The sequence below is a fragment of the Varroa destructor genome, unplaced genomic scaffold (genome assembly GCF_002443255.2).
Source record: "Varroa destructor unplaced genomic scaffold, Vdes_3.0 BEIS01000004.1, whole genome shotgun sequence".
Taxonomy (NCBI): Eukaryota; Metazoa; Arthropoda; class Arachnida; order Mesostigmata; family Varroidae; genus Varroa; species Varroa destructor.
This window is the reverse complement of record NW_019211457.1, coordinates 22014817-22031142: the sequence shown is the minus strand read 5'-3', so window position 1 is coordinate 22031142 and position 16326 is coordinate 22014817. Positions and strand designations below refer to the sequence as shown.

At 37.2% G+C, this 16326-nt stretch overlaps 1 protein-coding gene and 2 long non-coding RNA genes across 16 annotated transcripts in view; 2 read left to right on the top strand and 1 right to left on the bottom strand.

The window, feature by feature from the left end:
* The window catches only part of LOC111250277 (uncharacterized), a 99041-nt gene that overhangs the window by 14514 nt on the left and 68201 nt on the right, over positions 1 to 16326 (bottom strand). For 9 of the 10 annotated variants that reach the window (XR_002673274.2, XM_022805250.2, XM_086985945.1 and 6 more), the window contains 3 exons: positions 15353 to 15615; positions 11492 to 11714; positions 5550 to 5720 (listed from right to left, as the gene is read on the bottom strand). Coding sequence is in view for 9 of the 10 variants with exons in the window: in XM_022805250.2 (XP_022660985.1) it covers positions 5550 to 5720; positions 11492 to 11714; positions 15353 to 15615 (657 nt within the window). In the remaining variant the exon portion in view is untranslated. The remainder of the gene's footprint in view (positions 1 to 5549; positions 5721 to 11491; positions 11715 to 15352; positions 15616 to 16326) is intronic. The other variant, XM_086985946.1, reaches the window with a different exon arrangement.
* LOC147755963 (uncharacterized) lies at positions 4541 to 5625 on the top strand. Its single transcript, XR_015325580.1, has 3 exons — positions 4541 to 4639; positions 4850 to 4867; positions 5194 to 5625. It is a non-coding gene; the product is annotated as an uncharacterized LOC147755963 (long non-coding RNA).
* Positions 7697 to 16326, top strand: part of LOC147755962 (uncharacterized) — a 23354-nt gene continuing 14724 nt past the window's right edge. The window contains exons 1-2 of one of the 5 annotated variants that reach the window (XR_015325575.1): positions 7697 to 8242; positions 11524 to 11840. This is a non-coding gene — a long non-coding RNA (uncharacterized LOC147755962). Of the gene's footprint in view, positions 8243 to 11523; positions 11841 to 16326 lie in introns of those variants that run through there. The other 4 variants (XR_015325577.1, XR_015325579.1, XR_015325578.1 and 1 more) reach the window with 4 other exon arrangements.

Below are 16326 nucleotides of genomic sequence, written 5' to 3'. Positions count from 1 at the left end.
GAGGCCTTTTTTTCGCTTCGGAATTTCTGTCACTGGTGACTAGACTGAAAATTAGGCCATCCCATCACTTTAACAAAAACGCGAATTTTTTAAGGGTGTGTTATCATTACAAGCCGCTGACTCTGTATATATATTGTGTGTTAGTAAGTGAAAATGTAAGTCCTCAACATCTGAACTACCATATACTTAATAATGTTCAAAATAGTATGAGATTTCGGTTAAATGTTCATGCTCCGGGTGAGAGCAGAAATATGCGTATTTTTTGATAAAAATACGCGTACCTCTGCTTATGTCATTATCAATACACACTAACATGCTTCATTCACAGCGTGCTAAGTTACGCTAAGTCCCATCATTTGAAAGTCAGTAAAACATTTGATATCTTAGAGGTTATAACCTGTAAATCCAGATGTCTATAAATAAGTTGACACATGCAAAAATATTGTGATCGACTCCATAAAATGCCTCTGAAGTAAACATAATAGAAAAACATTTCTATACGTAGTTTAATCCTGTACAGTTGCATCCTTTTGCGTTGCTGTGCACCTCCCCTTCGAAAAGCACTACTAATTTCAACTAGAAGTTTTGTTCGGAATGAGAACGTGAGTATATAATATCCTAGCTTTTCAAATAAAATATAAACAAAGAATCCTAGAGCAACTACTATCTATAATTCAATTTTCCTCCTTTCCCATGCATCAAGATTGCAGTCGAAACCCTAATATACCTCGGCATAATAGCGTCTTCATATGACTTATTAAACTACGTGAAGAGTACTGTGTGGTATTGAAACGAACTGATATAAAAAATTTATATTATGATAAGTGGTTTTTGACTGTTTAAAGCACTGCAGGAAGCTAGATATAGGCTGCCTAATCAACAATAAAGCTACAATTAGCACTTTATATCGTCCAGAATCTTACAAAAAATTAAGAACATTCAAGGCCTCTTGCGGCAGCAATTGCAGCATATCACGCTGCGAGTTCTTTTTTGTACTTAATTAATACGCTGAAGGAAGACTAGGAACTTGACCGGATTTGAGTTGTAAAATAAGCCATCTCGGATGGTAGAAGTTGCGCCCGGTGTTTTCGCACCAGGTCGAATCGTTGACGTTTCCAACTGTCCATAAGCTTATTTAAGCCCTTGTTAAACTATTCGCCAATTATAGGTACTGTACCACACAGAGAGAGGAACTCGGAAGTGAGTCTGAGAACGCTTCGACAATGGCAGCATTTGTCTGCTATAGCGTACAATAACGAAAAAAGGCCGCTTCTTGTGCTCTGAGAACCATCATGGTGTAGCTTTTACGTAATGAATATATCAAAGTATCTACGCATGTCCCGAACTTGGAACATATAAAGATTCTTCATTTCGTGATTTCTGAAGAACGAAAATCTGCGAAGGACAAAGACAATGTCGCCGACGATTCAGATTCGCAATGGTACCTTAAGAGAACTCAGTTTACGTACGCCGTTCGCAACAACCGTTTTTCCGGCTCATCCTAAAGTATCAACAAGGATTTGTTTGACGACGTCAGTAGAATGTAGCAATCCAAGAGCCACCGGTTTATCCTGCTAGGGTACTGCACTATTAAATATGTGTTAGTTTTCCGATAACAGCTGATGCTACTATTCCGGGCGTGATTCTTAGTATGACAGAGGAGATGAAAGGAACAGCAGGCCAGTAGGACCGAAGGGCAGAAGAATGTGCGCAAAAATGATATAGCATGCGTGATGTTGGCAGCAATAATACTGAAACGATCCGTGTACCAGCGAAACGAACTGTTCGAGATTAAGACAAAGAAACAAGTTGAGAAACAAGCACAGCAATACAGCATGCAGCATATTAAAAAAGACCAACAAATCTATTAATAGGAGTACTCCGTTGAGTTGAAAACGATTGATGCCAAGAGGTCCGAATGACGATATAAACCTATATTTTCGTAAATCTATACAAGAAAGACCATTGAATGGGCACACTCACAAATGTAAAAATGGTAAGGATTATATTGAGATTCGGATGAGGTTACTGAATTTAATAAACCCGTAAAGCATATAGAGACATTAGTTTACTGTACCGCAGTATCAAAGATATTAACGATGTTTTTTTTATAGTGCTAGTGAATTCCACAGTTAAGTAAAGCCCGAGTTAAACGATCACACCAGTTCGTCGCTGTTTATCAAGTGCAGTGACGTGGCGACTAAGTGTAAGAAGTAAACAGGAAAAAGTACATAGAAAAAGAGCACTTGTTTCCAAGGGCTAATAACGGTAAAGAAAAAAGGACACTGATTAAGAAAATAACATAAGAGTAAGGTTTCCAAGGGCTAATAACGGTAAAGAAAAAAGGACACTGGTTAGGAAAATAACATAACAGTAAGGGAAACAACGAGATTCGTTTTCAAAAAGAAATAACGGTAAAATTTAGAAAAACAATTCGACAACAAAATCAACTACAAAACAATTTGCTATTTGTCTGAGATACAACCAAAGGATGCCCATTATAAGAAAGAAAGCTTTACAAGCCTATATCAAACCAAGTTTGAAAATCACTTGAACCGCACAGCGTTACCATTGGGTACTCAAATCTGCTTAATTTTTCAGACACGATTACATGCAAGACAAGTAAAAGTGCACAGAAGTCTTAAAAATAGCGAATTTGTTAAACCAAATCGAAACGGTACATAATCTACAGTAAGGACTGCGTACGCATGGGAGTATCCTTAAGTGACAATTGAGACACTTCCAGATAGGTAAAAGCAGGTTTACATAAACTGCTTTAATTTAACCCCACGGAGTATCATTCTAAATACAATAAGCCGCATGAAATTTGGTGATGCTCCTGGTTAATGTGATTATAGAGAGATGCACAAGCCGTTGAGTGACACATTGAAAGATGTGCACTGAGCTATATATAATATATATATATATATATATACATATAACAATACCATATCATCGTCCCATGAAGGCACTTCAATGCTCGAAGATAAAGTACGTCTTGGATTTTGTGAGCATTCTCTAAATAAACTAAAAAAGCTTTCCTACGTTTTCCGAATTAGTATGATAACCTATCGCAGCAGCGAAGGAACTAAAGCAACTCCCAACAAGGGGGAAGGTTTGTAGAAGCCCGATTTACCTGTGAATGCCATAGGCATGATGTCGTTATTCGTCTTGTTATTCATGGACGACTGTGACGTCCGACACTACGAACAACGCTTTTTGAAATCGCGAGGACAGCTTGAACATCGTAACCCAGGTTCACGCAGTGTCATATTTCGCAGCATGCTGACGGGGAAAATTCAGTCTGCTTAATCCGTCCATACTAGAGTACGAATTAAAGCGGATCTGAACCCGACTTGAGTTACTAATACTGTAGAGCAAAACGCAAAGATAATACGGGCTATAGTACTTCTTTTGTCTTTTGTCGTGTATTCCAGCTTACATGAGAATCTCTAAAAATAAACAAGTGATGAGACTTGCAAAATGCGCTACTCAGAAGATACCATGCACGAGGATATTACTGAACGCTGTGCAATCAGAGAGCAAGCGGATGAGAGACTGCTGCAATAACATATGGATCACAAGAAAATACAAAAAAAATTTTTAACTAGCGTTAATGGGTGTAAAGGTGCGCACAAGTGGAAATACTGGTGTTAGCGATTCTCTACAAATTGCAGTTATGGTCCTTTAGAATACAGAAGGCAGCATACAAATGTTACTTAATACAGCGGATAGCTTATGCGCTGCGTACAATGTATATAATGCAGTCATGCACGTAGGCATAGATTAAGATTAATGAGACGTCCTATAAGCTAAAAGTGAATTGAAGAAAAAGATAAACAGAAATCAAGCTAGTAGATCTGAATTGAACGACAGGGTTTGACCAACGTATACTGAAATGCTAATTATGGTCGTGATAAGAAGGAACGCAGCTGTCAAAAAAAATTAACGTATCCATAGGATATCTATTTAAACACATGCATGAAAGTGCGAGGAAGTATGTATGATAAGGTACAATGAATAAGGAACTTGATGTGAGGTAAAGTTCTAGGCTTTAGATAGAGCTAAAAGGCGCATATACATGTATATACGTGGGGACGTAACTAAGTCGCTCAAATATTTTGTATCCGCGTGTTCTATTGTATATAAAGATCAGCATGGCTTAGCTACTAAAATAGCTATTGAAGTTACATATTTAACTCCAGCAACGAAGTTGACTCGAACATACGTGCGCACATGGCAAACAACGGACGAGCTAGCAGGGAAGAATGAAAACGGCTGGCAGCCGAGTTTCGACATTTCTTTCATGGAAAATACTTCCTCCTATCCCACTGATAGCGGTGTCAAATGCTGCGATTGAGCGTTGAAATAGGCGAACTGGTAATCACTAATTAAGATATTCAATGGACATATCTGCACGACAAAGATAAATTGAATTATCTATTATGAGGGTGCACACATCAACTAGGTGGAGATTGCAAAAGTACCTAAGACTCACATTATGGAGGTCGAGGAACCAGTCAGAACCGTTCCAGATTTCCGTTGCGGTCGGGAGGAGGAGGAGTAACCCCTTCGTCACCCGAGAACAAGAATAGACGTAGTGAAAGACTGATCTCGATCTACAGCGAAGTCGACTAAGGTAATCAGTCAGCAATTTTACTTTGAACAGCAGGTATGCTTTATTTTAGGCATACCTTATTTTTTGGCATTATAAATATAATATTTTTTGATACAAGGTATTCAGTCTCAAGCAATTGATATTGAGATGCCACTATTATAATCAATCCACACAAACATTTTTTGCCCACGTTTGCTTAAAAAAGCACTAACAACAAAGCTTCTCACCCAGTTTTTCAGGTTTCAAAAGGTACGTGGAGTTCATCTCATAGATCATATTGTTTAATATCGCATTTCGCGGCAACTGGCCCATTGCAGCTTTCAGTAGCAAATCAACAGTGATGTAGAATTGGTTGTTACCTAGCATAGTGCCAAGCTTGGACATAAAGCATTTAGCTATTCTCCACGGGTCAAAAGTCGTTTTCGATCATGATCACATCGTGAATTACTTAGCAATTTATTGTTTTTTGGGATTGTCGTAACCCAGAGGAAACATTATGAGATTTCCATCTACAATACGGTATTTCTCTTCGAAAAGGTCGTAATTGTGTGTTCTAAATGTCCCAAAAAAATCAGTGTCCTAAATGAGGTGCTCCAATTCATCAGTTCCGCCTAGCGATGTAGAATTCGAATCATCGCTTTTTGAACCGTCGTCAATGGCTTTAAATTTATTAGCATCTCAGGTTTAAAGCCATTGACGACGATATGCATCAGCACTACACGGACTGTCAACAACGAATTCGGCGCGCAAACCTTCAGACACAGAAAGACCGTCTTCGCTGGGTGAGTATTCATCAAACGTAACCTAGAACGCATTCTCTACCCCGGTAATTTTCTTGAAGATCCTGTAGCCTAGTTTCTGAGAATGTTTTGATTGTACTTGGTGATTTAAACTAATAATAGCATGCATCCTTGGTACGAGAACGGCTCACCTATACAAGAGACGAGTAGTGAAGCGGCTTCCTTGTCCACTTTAGCCATTGTGACAGCAGCGTCAGCGATGAATACAAAGGGTATGTTGAACCCCATCATGCCGATGAGATTTGATAAGCAGATAATCACGAAAGCAGGGTTGCTCAGCAGAGCCGGGTCAAAAATATCGCCTGATATATTTGCACACATAACGAAAAAGCTCGTAAACAACAGCACCGCTTAAAAAGTAGTGTATTATATATATATATATATAAGGGTTTAAGACCAAGATGTACTTAAACTGTTGTTTGTTTTATTTCATCTTCCCCATATTTTGTTTTGCCTTTTAATTTCTAGATTGTCCATTGTCTAGATTAGTCGATATTAGTCGATTCCATCCAATGTAATCTGCACTTATTCTTTTTCGTTATATATAAAGGATTTTACAGCAATACACCCAGTGATACATGGCATAAAAAGCACAATGAAAAAATCCGTTAGGACTATAAATGCAAACGTTAGTTTTCCTAACGGGCGAATTACCAATTCGAGAACACCCTTTACATCAAAGGAAAGTAGGATATTTCGGAACTCGAAGGAATATTCTAATTTCTTTTGCAACTCTAATTTTAAACACTCAAACCACTGTGATACTAAAGCAACAAAACTGGTCAATTCAACTATCATTATACTTTCGATTATTTTGGCGAAGTTGCAAAAATTATATTAATCCATCCATTACGTTGTATATCGTAAAATTTTTTACAGATCATGTTTTAAATACATAACATAAACAGAGCAATAACTTAAAATTTATTCGACAAAAAAAAGTGACAAAGCAATCTCTTACAGGCTTCGAAAATCATGGTGTGAAATAATATCGCCATGTGGAATACTGCTACTGGGCCTCGTAGGTGTGGATTTGACAAGCGCGTTTTGGCGCACTTGAAAAGATGAGAGTTGAATTGTTAAGCATTTCTTTAGAGAATTCCTAGTGGTCATGTAGGTGACCTTCGACTGCAGCTCTGTCACTGGTTCCCCGGTTATCAAACAGGCTAGCCTACAGCATCAAGCGGTTAACAAAAGTAACAGAAACATTGTGATAAGGTATAGCGTGTTGTTGGGGAATTAATGAGCTTGGAGCAAAAGTGGGGAATAATACACCGCAAATAATTCACGTGGTCACTGTGCAAGCTCCTTGCAATTTCTGTGTTTCCAATTAGCAGTTTGCAACAGCATCTCTTTTCAGCAGTCATTATAACATACAGGGAATGTGAGGTCGATTGGTTCTTGAACACATTTTCTATTTAGGGTAGAACAAATAACGGAACAAACAGAGTAGCATGGAAGCGAGGCAGGGCCAGAAGATCATATTATTAGTAATAGTGCCTGATACGAAATCCGCAGGCTTCATCCCTACAGCGTCGAGTAAGCTACGGGCACAGTTAGTAACGTTCAATATGGTCGAGCTTAAACAGTCAAACTGTTGTTTAATGCAACGGATTCGTTCCGCGTGTTGGACAGTTGCCGAGGTAAACTGGTAAATGATACACTGACCCTAGGAACTCGCTTCGATGATATAATGATTACTTGACTAACTTTTCCTCGATAAAACACTTAATTCACGTTTCTGTACAGTACAGCGAGTCGTAGCACGGTCTAGAAAAAACGTCCGCGAATAACAATTAATGATGGGAATACTGACGGCAAGTGAACAGCGAAGCAGTAGCTCTTTATAGAGATGCAGGTACGTTGTTTAGGCGATGTGGCGAGTCCTTGCAACGTAGCGATGGGTCGATGTGCTCGGGAATAGCCACTTTCGACTTTTTTGTTGACTCGGTTCGTTTAGTTGAAGTTGGGGATAGAGCCCATCGATAAAGCGTTGGCAATAGTCCACCCTATATTAGTACGGGACAGTGCGTTAACTAAGCTGCTCATTACTAATATGAGTTCCAAGCCTATGAAGACGAACGCGGTAATTTAATGAATTGAAGGATAAGTGTTGGTTAATACGAGTACGGACATAGATCAAGTCAACTATCCACAAGTGTCCAAATCGTTAGCAATAGGCGCCAAAAATCACCTCAGCCTGAGAAGTTCCCAAATCGCGTTTTGAATGACAAGAGTAAACTATTTTGGGTAGTTGGAGGTAAGGGTTACCGTTGGAGCCAAAACATTTTAGGTGGTTCTGTTTATATCTGCTCTAGTGAGAATTATGCAGCCTAAAATGGCTAAATATAAGACAGCGCATTCATGTTTAGCCGTCATTCACAGGTTTTCAACGTTGTACAGAGTTCCGGCTAAATTTGTTTCGGACAATATGTTCACCTTAGAAAGGGTCTTAAAATGTCTGGTGTTTAAAAGGCGTTGTGAAGCGACAAGGTTTAAAATTATTGTGACCAGTTAGAATACCTCACGAAGCGCGTGATGCAAAATATCACGAGCGGCTAATCGGCGCGGCGAAGACGTGCCTGCGAAGGATGATTGACTCTCGTAGGGTAGCGCCTATGACCAATTGCTCTTTTCCATGACGTGGCTATCATATAATCAGCGGCCCCTTACTCGAACGCCAGATAAAGCAGACGAGCTTTGTCCACATCAATGTTTCTAACTCCACGAGTTTCGTTAACGTTACGACTTGTTCAGTTGGTCGATGGTAATGGAAGTCGCAATAGTCTTGTTAAACTATGGCGCCAGCAAAAACAAATGCTAGGTGCGTTTGATAACGATGGAAAAAGGAGTACTTGTCGATACTCCGTACAACTCAGTTACAATTACACAGCCGAGTGTGGCAGGCGGTTGGAGATATTGCACTGATTGATGAGTAATAGTCTAAATTTACGAATGGATGTTGTAATTAAACTTTAGTCACGACAGGACACAGTGAACCGTAGTGCTGTACAAGCTGAAGCATTGGCTCTAATGTGTGGCTGTGACGTCGGTGTCCAAGGTTTAAGAAATTCACATTTTTTTAAAGGGGGAGATGTGTCACGGATCAGTGAAACTATAATGGGAAGTAATGTCATTATATGGAATACTGCTGCTGCGCTCCGTAGGTGTTGATTTGAAAGGTTTGCAGACAAAAGGGCTCTCCTTCTCGACCTCAATTGTCAGGTAGTTCTTTAGGAGGATCCTAGGGGATGATCAAGTCAGCTTTCAAATGCAGCCACGTCATTTGTTTTCCGACTATTGTCAATGCAATATCAAGCTGGCTCGCCTAGAACAGCAAACGACTAGCAACTGAAGAAAGTGGTGCTAAAGTTAGTAGTAGCGTGCGTTTAATTACCGTTTAAAGAAGTGTGAAATGATAAATCGCAAATCATTCACGTGGTCAACCTGCCAACAATTTCCGTACTTTCAATTAGCAATTCGCAAGGGTATCTTTTTGTAGGAATCATCCTAGTGTACAGAAAATGTGATATTAACTGGTTCTTAAACACATTTTCTATTTAAGGTAGAAAAACGAACGTAAAGAAAAGAAAAATATTAAATTTTTGAGTTCGAAAACACTGGACCCCTTTTGGGTTAATGTATACTGTAGGTCCATACCACATGGGAGAAACGGCCTTTACTCTTAAAAGCATATTAATCGAGAATATATTTTTAGCAGATGTCTAAACACTCTAGCTTAGAAACTTCTTGAGATGTTCCCCCGCAGTTAAAGTATGCAAGAAATATAAGGTTTTTGGCTTATTACTTCGTGTTTACCAAAAAGTCGTTGGACTACCGTCGGAAAATTTGGACTAAATTTTCAAATAGTAATTGTCAGTTTCAATTTGGTTCTCATATCGAAGGTAATTGATATGCTAAAGATGTCCAATTTTCACTTTCTGTTAGTACTGTATATACCTATAAACTCGCAAAAGAAATGCGTAAATATATGCAGATTTATAAGTTATCCCTAATCAAAAGAAAGGTGCTTCTTGATTTAGTGTCTTCCTCAAGGATTGTACACCCCTGTAGCTGCCTTTCTAATATAACTATTTTGCATCAAAGGCAGCCTTCGCAGTGCGACCTAAAATAAACATGTAAAGTGGATATCGTTTCCTTTATCAATTTACGATGGCTTTTATTTGTCTAGTCAAATGTGTTAGCCGAGTTGCTTCTAAAGGAGGACCCTGTTTGAAATATTTGTGATACATGGAGAGTAGTCATTCAAATCTAAGTTTCGCAAATGGGGCTAGTGAGTTCTTTTACCTCCTGTGATTTAAACTTTTTCGACTCGGACTCCGCAAGAGGTGTAGAGCGAACAGCCTCTTTAACATGCTGGAACTTAATTTTGCTTATCTCAAGTTTCTTCTCATATAGCGTAACTTTAATGGGAAAAATAAATTAATATAACGATCGCTCAGAAGATAATCGTGCAATTCTCGAAACAAAAAAACGGCAATTTTTTCGGTCAATTTCTTCTTTATTTTAAAAAGTGAAAAAGAATAGAAACTCAAAATAATTCTATGAGATGTTTTAAATAGTTTACGGGTTGTGTATAGATTTAATTAACCGTGTGGGAACTTCGAGACGAAAAACAAAAGTTGACTAAGAGACACCCACAAGATTGCTAGTAATGTTGTCATGACCTTTTTTCCAGAAATGATATCATTGGTTGTTTTTGTCTTGTTTGGTATTTATGAGAATACCTCACAATCTGGTAGGCAAATTCGAAACAACTGTGTATTTGCAGAGCATCGTATGTCGCTTGCACGTATCGAGATTCATACCATTAAAATTTTTATTTATAGTTTTTTTTATTAGTTAGTGAAGGAATCGAGCTAAACATTATCATGACTATAGAGGGCCTTGATAGCGTTTCGTTGTCTTGTGCAAGCATGGTATCGATAATTCCAATATGAGTGAAACTGCATGTCTTTGGTAAAGTGGAAAGGCAGTTTGGGAATTCCATTGCTACCACTATCCTCGTCCCGTCCTTCCCCACAACGGCAAGTTTATCTTTAAAAATGATATCGTGTTGTAGACAATAAGATAACCTAGTAAAGCTTCTATCGCATCATACTATTAGTGGTTCAACCTGTAGCTCAGGTGTTACGGCTAAAACGTGGTTGCTACCGGAAGCATTTATAAACGGCCAAGCATAATGTCAGATCAACGTCCTCTTAGTTATTTTTAAATGCCTTGATTCATTGCACAGCTCTGAAGCTGATAAAGTTTCGTACAAGTACAAATGGACACAACACCACGTAAAAGTTCAAGGAATGTGCCTTGAAATCTTAGATATTACGCATAAGAAGCCTTCAAAGCTGTTCGTTACAGTTTTGGTTATGAAGAGCGCACATATTATAGTCGGCGCTTTAGTTTAAGAGCTATTTAACAATTCTGTGAAAAAAAGAATGGAACCAAATACAATAACGTTCATTGTATGTCTGTTCGGCTCAAGTGCAGATGACTTACTCAAAAATCAAACAAGGCTAACAGAATTGCGTTCATATTTTTGAGTGAGTCTTAACAATCGCATTTTTTTCTTCGTGCTTTGAAAGAACTATGTATCTCGTATGTTATTGGATAACCAATATTTACCTCTATGTATTATAGTTACCTTATTGAGGGAATTGCATAAAAATATATTTAATCGAATTAATTTTTACACGAATGCATTCATTGCTTACGATCTGAGTAACTATGATACAAATATTAAACCCCCCGATTGCCCATTAAAACTTAAGATCGTGCCTAAGAACCTTGTTACGTATTACAATATCATAATAACGAATAGAGGTAGCTAATCAAAGCTATGAGTTTAGATATGTACGTGCGGATAAATCCAATAGAGGCAAGATATTACAAAACCAAAAAAAGAATATAAGTTTTAGAGGTGTACGTTTTAAAGGATATGAGAACCTACAAGATAGAGACAAAATATAGAGAAAAAGACTAGATGTACAATTACAGTTGGGGTTTGGGCGTTACGTATGTAGTTATTTTTAAAATTACTCTTTAAATTGCATACCTAATGTGTCGCTCATGGCTGATGGCAAACAGGAGCATAAGGAAGATCCTGACGTTTTTCCCAGGGGAACTGGATTTTCTCCCGGGAGTGTTAACACCGACGCGATATAGGATCGGACATCGCCCGAGCTTTGACGAAATTCAGGAAGATTCCGGATTGAACCAGAGTAGAATATATCCTTGCGATACATTGGACGACCGAGGTCCTTGATAGAACGACGCATCTGATAGTTCGAAAAACAATACAGTAAGCAGATTGAAAGCATGGATATTATTAATATTCTTAAAATGTATTATTGATGCATTGTAATGAAGTATGAAAATAAAAATATGAGTTCATCCGAACATAAGTCCAGCTCTATAACGAATTCAGCAAGCTAATGCCCAATTAGCGTTTTGTTGGTTCTACACAGAGAAAACATATATGGTTTAGCTAGATATTGCTACCAGAATATCAAATTAGTTTTAATAAATAAGTGTTGCTAGTTTAAAAAGCTTAAAAAGATATTATATACATTTTGCACAATTTCAATAATCGGTCCTGTACTATTGTCAATTGTAACTTAAAACAAATGCATTAAAAAATTAACTCGCGAGAAGTCAGCGGTCCGTACTAGAAATAGTCTGATGAGAACTAACTTTTTATAATATTTTATAGTCTAACATGAAAATAATTATTAACTTAAATAAAATTACGTACATTTCGCAAGGTTTCTTACGGAAACTTTCCTCTTGGTCTTCTTAAATCGATAAAGAATTTTTAATTTAATGACGTATAATACTTTTGCAGATAACAGCCAAAAAAGCATTGTACAAAGTAGAATGATATGTGTTAAACATGTTCTACCTTATCTATCTTAGGAGGAGAGACTACTAGCAACACGCAAAAAGACTAGATATTTTGCAATTCTGTACCGAATGACCAGAAATATCCTTTCTTGTTCACTGATTAGAAAGATCCTTCAATACATTACAATAAAAAGAAAATGCATTTGATGGGCAGTAAGAGAGAATATTTTGCCACAATTAAACGAGGGTAGAAAAGATATTTTGTGTGTTTTTGGAAATTAAATTTTGATGCTAGCTTCTGCACTGGTGTCAGTTCTGTCTTTTATTGGGGATCTATCTGTGATTGATTCACTTGTTTGCGTAGACCATTACGTTGTTTCATTCGAAGCAATTACCGAAGTAGTGGAGTTTCTGTGGTAAAACGAATCTTAAATTTAAAATTCTTCGGGTTTGGTCACGGTGTTCAGGAATATCATTGAAAAATAACAGGTCCCTAAAGTGAGAAATGTTCTATAATTTCTGATGACCTGGCTAAAGTTAACGCTGCCTAAGATACCCCAAAGCCTTGCATACTTTCTTGGCAATTTCTTATGTATGATGATGATTATAATATGATAAAGGCTCTATTGCCGATCTTTCTACATCAGCCCACAATAACAAATTTTAAATTTTCAATTAATAATTACTCCCCAGTAGCTCAAAAGTCTATATTTTTTTGGTGCCGAAAAAAATCACAGTCGATCGCGTTGTAGCTAACTTAGAGCTGAGATGGTTTTTCAATCCTCATCAACGTGGGTTTGTCAAGGGCAAATCCACAGCAGCACAGCTTGTAGCAATAATTTAAGGCTGAGTATAATTTCAAAATCTGCGAGTAAAATTCGGTTACATCTACTTTAACGTTTCCAACGCTTTGGCCGAATTAATTATGATCTTCTACCTGTGAAACTCGTTAAACCGGGAACTGACCCAAGCTCCATAGTTGAAGAAGCTACCGGCACCTATTTTTCGGGGGGAGCACGCCTTTCGGGTTTGCTTCCTGTCATAACCTTCTTTCTAGTCATTTTTCATGGACATGGAGGTTGTTCTTCCAACTAAGGTTCGGCAGAGGCTCTATAGCGATGGTTTGAAGCTGTAGCGCCTCAGTTAGGAGTAACGCTAATCATTTATTGCTTCACATGGTAATCAATGCTGTATTTTCATGGTGCTATGCCAATGATGTAATTTCTATCCCAAAATGTTTGACGAACAGGCTAACAAGTACCATGAAAATAATAATGTTTATTTCTCTAGTGAGGTCGGTAAAAAAAACCAAGTAGTTACAATCTCGCCGGAGCTAATTGGAATCTTCATGTTAACCGGATAATTAGATTAGTATCCATCACCATTGGCCTTCTTTTTAGAGAATCCCACATTTTATATTAGTCTTTATAAATATCTCGTTGCTTTCAAATTTATATATTGTTCTGAAGTTTGGCAGCCCTATATGAGAAAACAAATTGATGTTAATGAACGGATTCAAAATTGGTTCGCCCATAGTATTGCTTTCAAATGTGGTGTTGATGGAACTAGTTTATCTCTTCGGAAGGAGAAGTAATCTTATCTAAGTTGCGTTCTAGACCTTAGTATGTTTAATGGATTACAGCTACCCGGTATTCAAGTAGTCAATATCCGGAATAACACACTCCCTAGTAGAGAGGCGGGAAAGGAGAAAGCGGAGCTAAAAATGCTTCGAACTAAGAAACTATAACGTTTCTATGACGAGTTGCCCATGAACTTCATTAGAAATAAATCAAAATAATATTATTTGTACAATAATTGTTCACGGTACGACTGTAGATATTTGAAATATTGTAAGTGTATTAATAATTTGCCTTATTTGGCGCAATGATGGCGAATTTGACTTAGCTATTATAAACTGAAATCTGTTTTTGCAAATAGTGGTTACTTCTGGCTTTGTCGGTTCTACTTTTATTTTCATCTTTCATATACGTGGTGCCTTGATTTCGTGTTGCAATTTGCTGTTGGATTCTACTTTATGTATCATGATCGAATCGGTCAAAGAATAATATTCTTCATTTTAAAATCAAGTAGGAAATGATAAATTTCTCTTTATAAAACAACTTAAGTTGAATTTGTTATTAAAGTTAGCACGCCAATTTAGTTGGTCGCCAGCATATACTTTCTCGTTTCGACAGAAAATTCACGGCTTGGTTCCATGCTTTTAATGGAAACTCGAAATTGGTAGAAATTTATTTTCGCATTGTTCTAGTTTTTCTGCATAGAATAATTTAGGAAATTTTTATTAAACCGGTTCGGTGCGCTTCGAAAACTCTACACAAAAAGTCTTTTGACGTAGTCTACTTGAATGTGGCCATCATTATAATGGACCGAATGTTGATCTTTAGGTATCATTATACGATTTTGGCATTTGTATATAACCTTCGATGACACTGTCGATTCAAGTCCTGCAACTATACCCTTGAACAGCATGTTGCACTCCTCTTGCCCACAGACAAAATTAATTAAGTTGATGGACTATCCTTAGCCTTACTGTTAGTATCACTTTTTAATCAATGACAGTTTTTTTGTCAATAACCCTTCTATTCGATGATACAGAATGTGTATATTGCTGGGCTGCAAAAGAAAAACATTCACAGTTTTTAGTTAAAGAAAAATACTGGTTTACTTCAACCAGTCTTCACGTAGATTCTACGGGAATGAAACATTTCATGGGACCTATCCAAGCAGCTGAATTATATAGGTATAAAAAACCCCTGTGCAAAAATATTACAATTCAGTTATGATCGAGCACAATATTTCAACAGTTTGGAGTTACACAACCTCCTGTTGTGTCCAGATAAGTGCCATAGAGCTAAGTCAATACAATTAGAGTTTACTTTAAATTTTAAATTTTCACAAACTGACATTACTTTTAGTTAACGATGACTTATGTGTGTTGATATAATGCTTGACTTACAACAGCACATTACACTATTCCAATTCAACTAATCTCGGATAAATTCGTCAGGCAAAGCATATAATTAGTGGAGACAACAATATCTGAAAAACTTACCTCGTGATTGTTGAAATTATTAGATGCGGCGATGGGATTAAAATGTTGAGCCGGCACTTGTGGGGCATTACAGCCCCCTCCTTGGATGAGGTTAACTCCTGCAATTCCTCTGTGAGCGCTGAGCGGTAAATGCTGATGAATAGATGATCGCGAAGCGCCCATAGCAAATTTAGGCGTTGAATAGTTTCGTTGAATTTCTGGTTGAACAGTAGATGATGAAGCTGACATGGTCAATTTTGCTGCACTATGCGAAGCAATCAGTCCTAATTTACAAATCAAACGTATACACAACATTACCGACTCTGTTATTAAAAAAAAAATTGTAAGGAATTTCAGTCACTTTCTACTATGATTAGTAAAAAAGAATTTTTACTATAAAATGAATGATGCGTAGTAGCAAATAATACTGTATATGGATAACATCTGTCCACTTTTATTTATAAATTTCTGCGCTCATGTATTTATTTACGCATATTACTTTGTCGTATTATCCCGTTGCCATCCGTAGAACAAATCAATCAAATTATTTTAGTAATTTCGTTACCTTTCCCCGATTTTTAGTTACACTGATCCATATATTAAGCAAGTTTCTACAATAATGCAGTGTTAGTGCAGTACAGATAATGTGTTCGCCTGGTAAACTTTGAAACACAATGCTCTAGGTTTGAAACAAACACGTGCATACTATTTTGTGCTGTGAATCAACTGTCTAAAGCAGTGCTTAACGCTAGTGCCAAACGTATAACTCGAAAACATTTAAATATTCGGCAACCGTGGCGACTTATGCTTACAATTTTCCGCTATTTAAATGTAAAACTTTAAAAATAAAAAATTAGAAAGCTTAAAATATTAAATGTAAGAAAGCAAGTACGTTTTGTGAGGTATTTCTACAAAATTCGTTACCAAAAAAAAATTTATATTCAATTCTATTTGATCTTTATTAGGATTTATGCGTAAAGCAATATCTCATATAT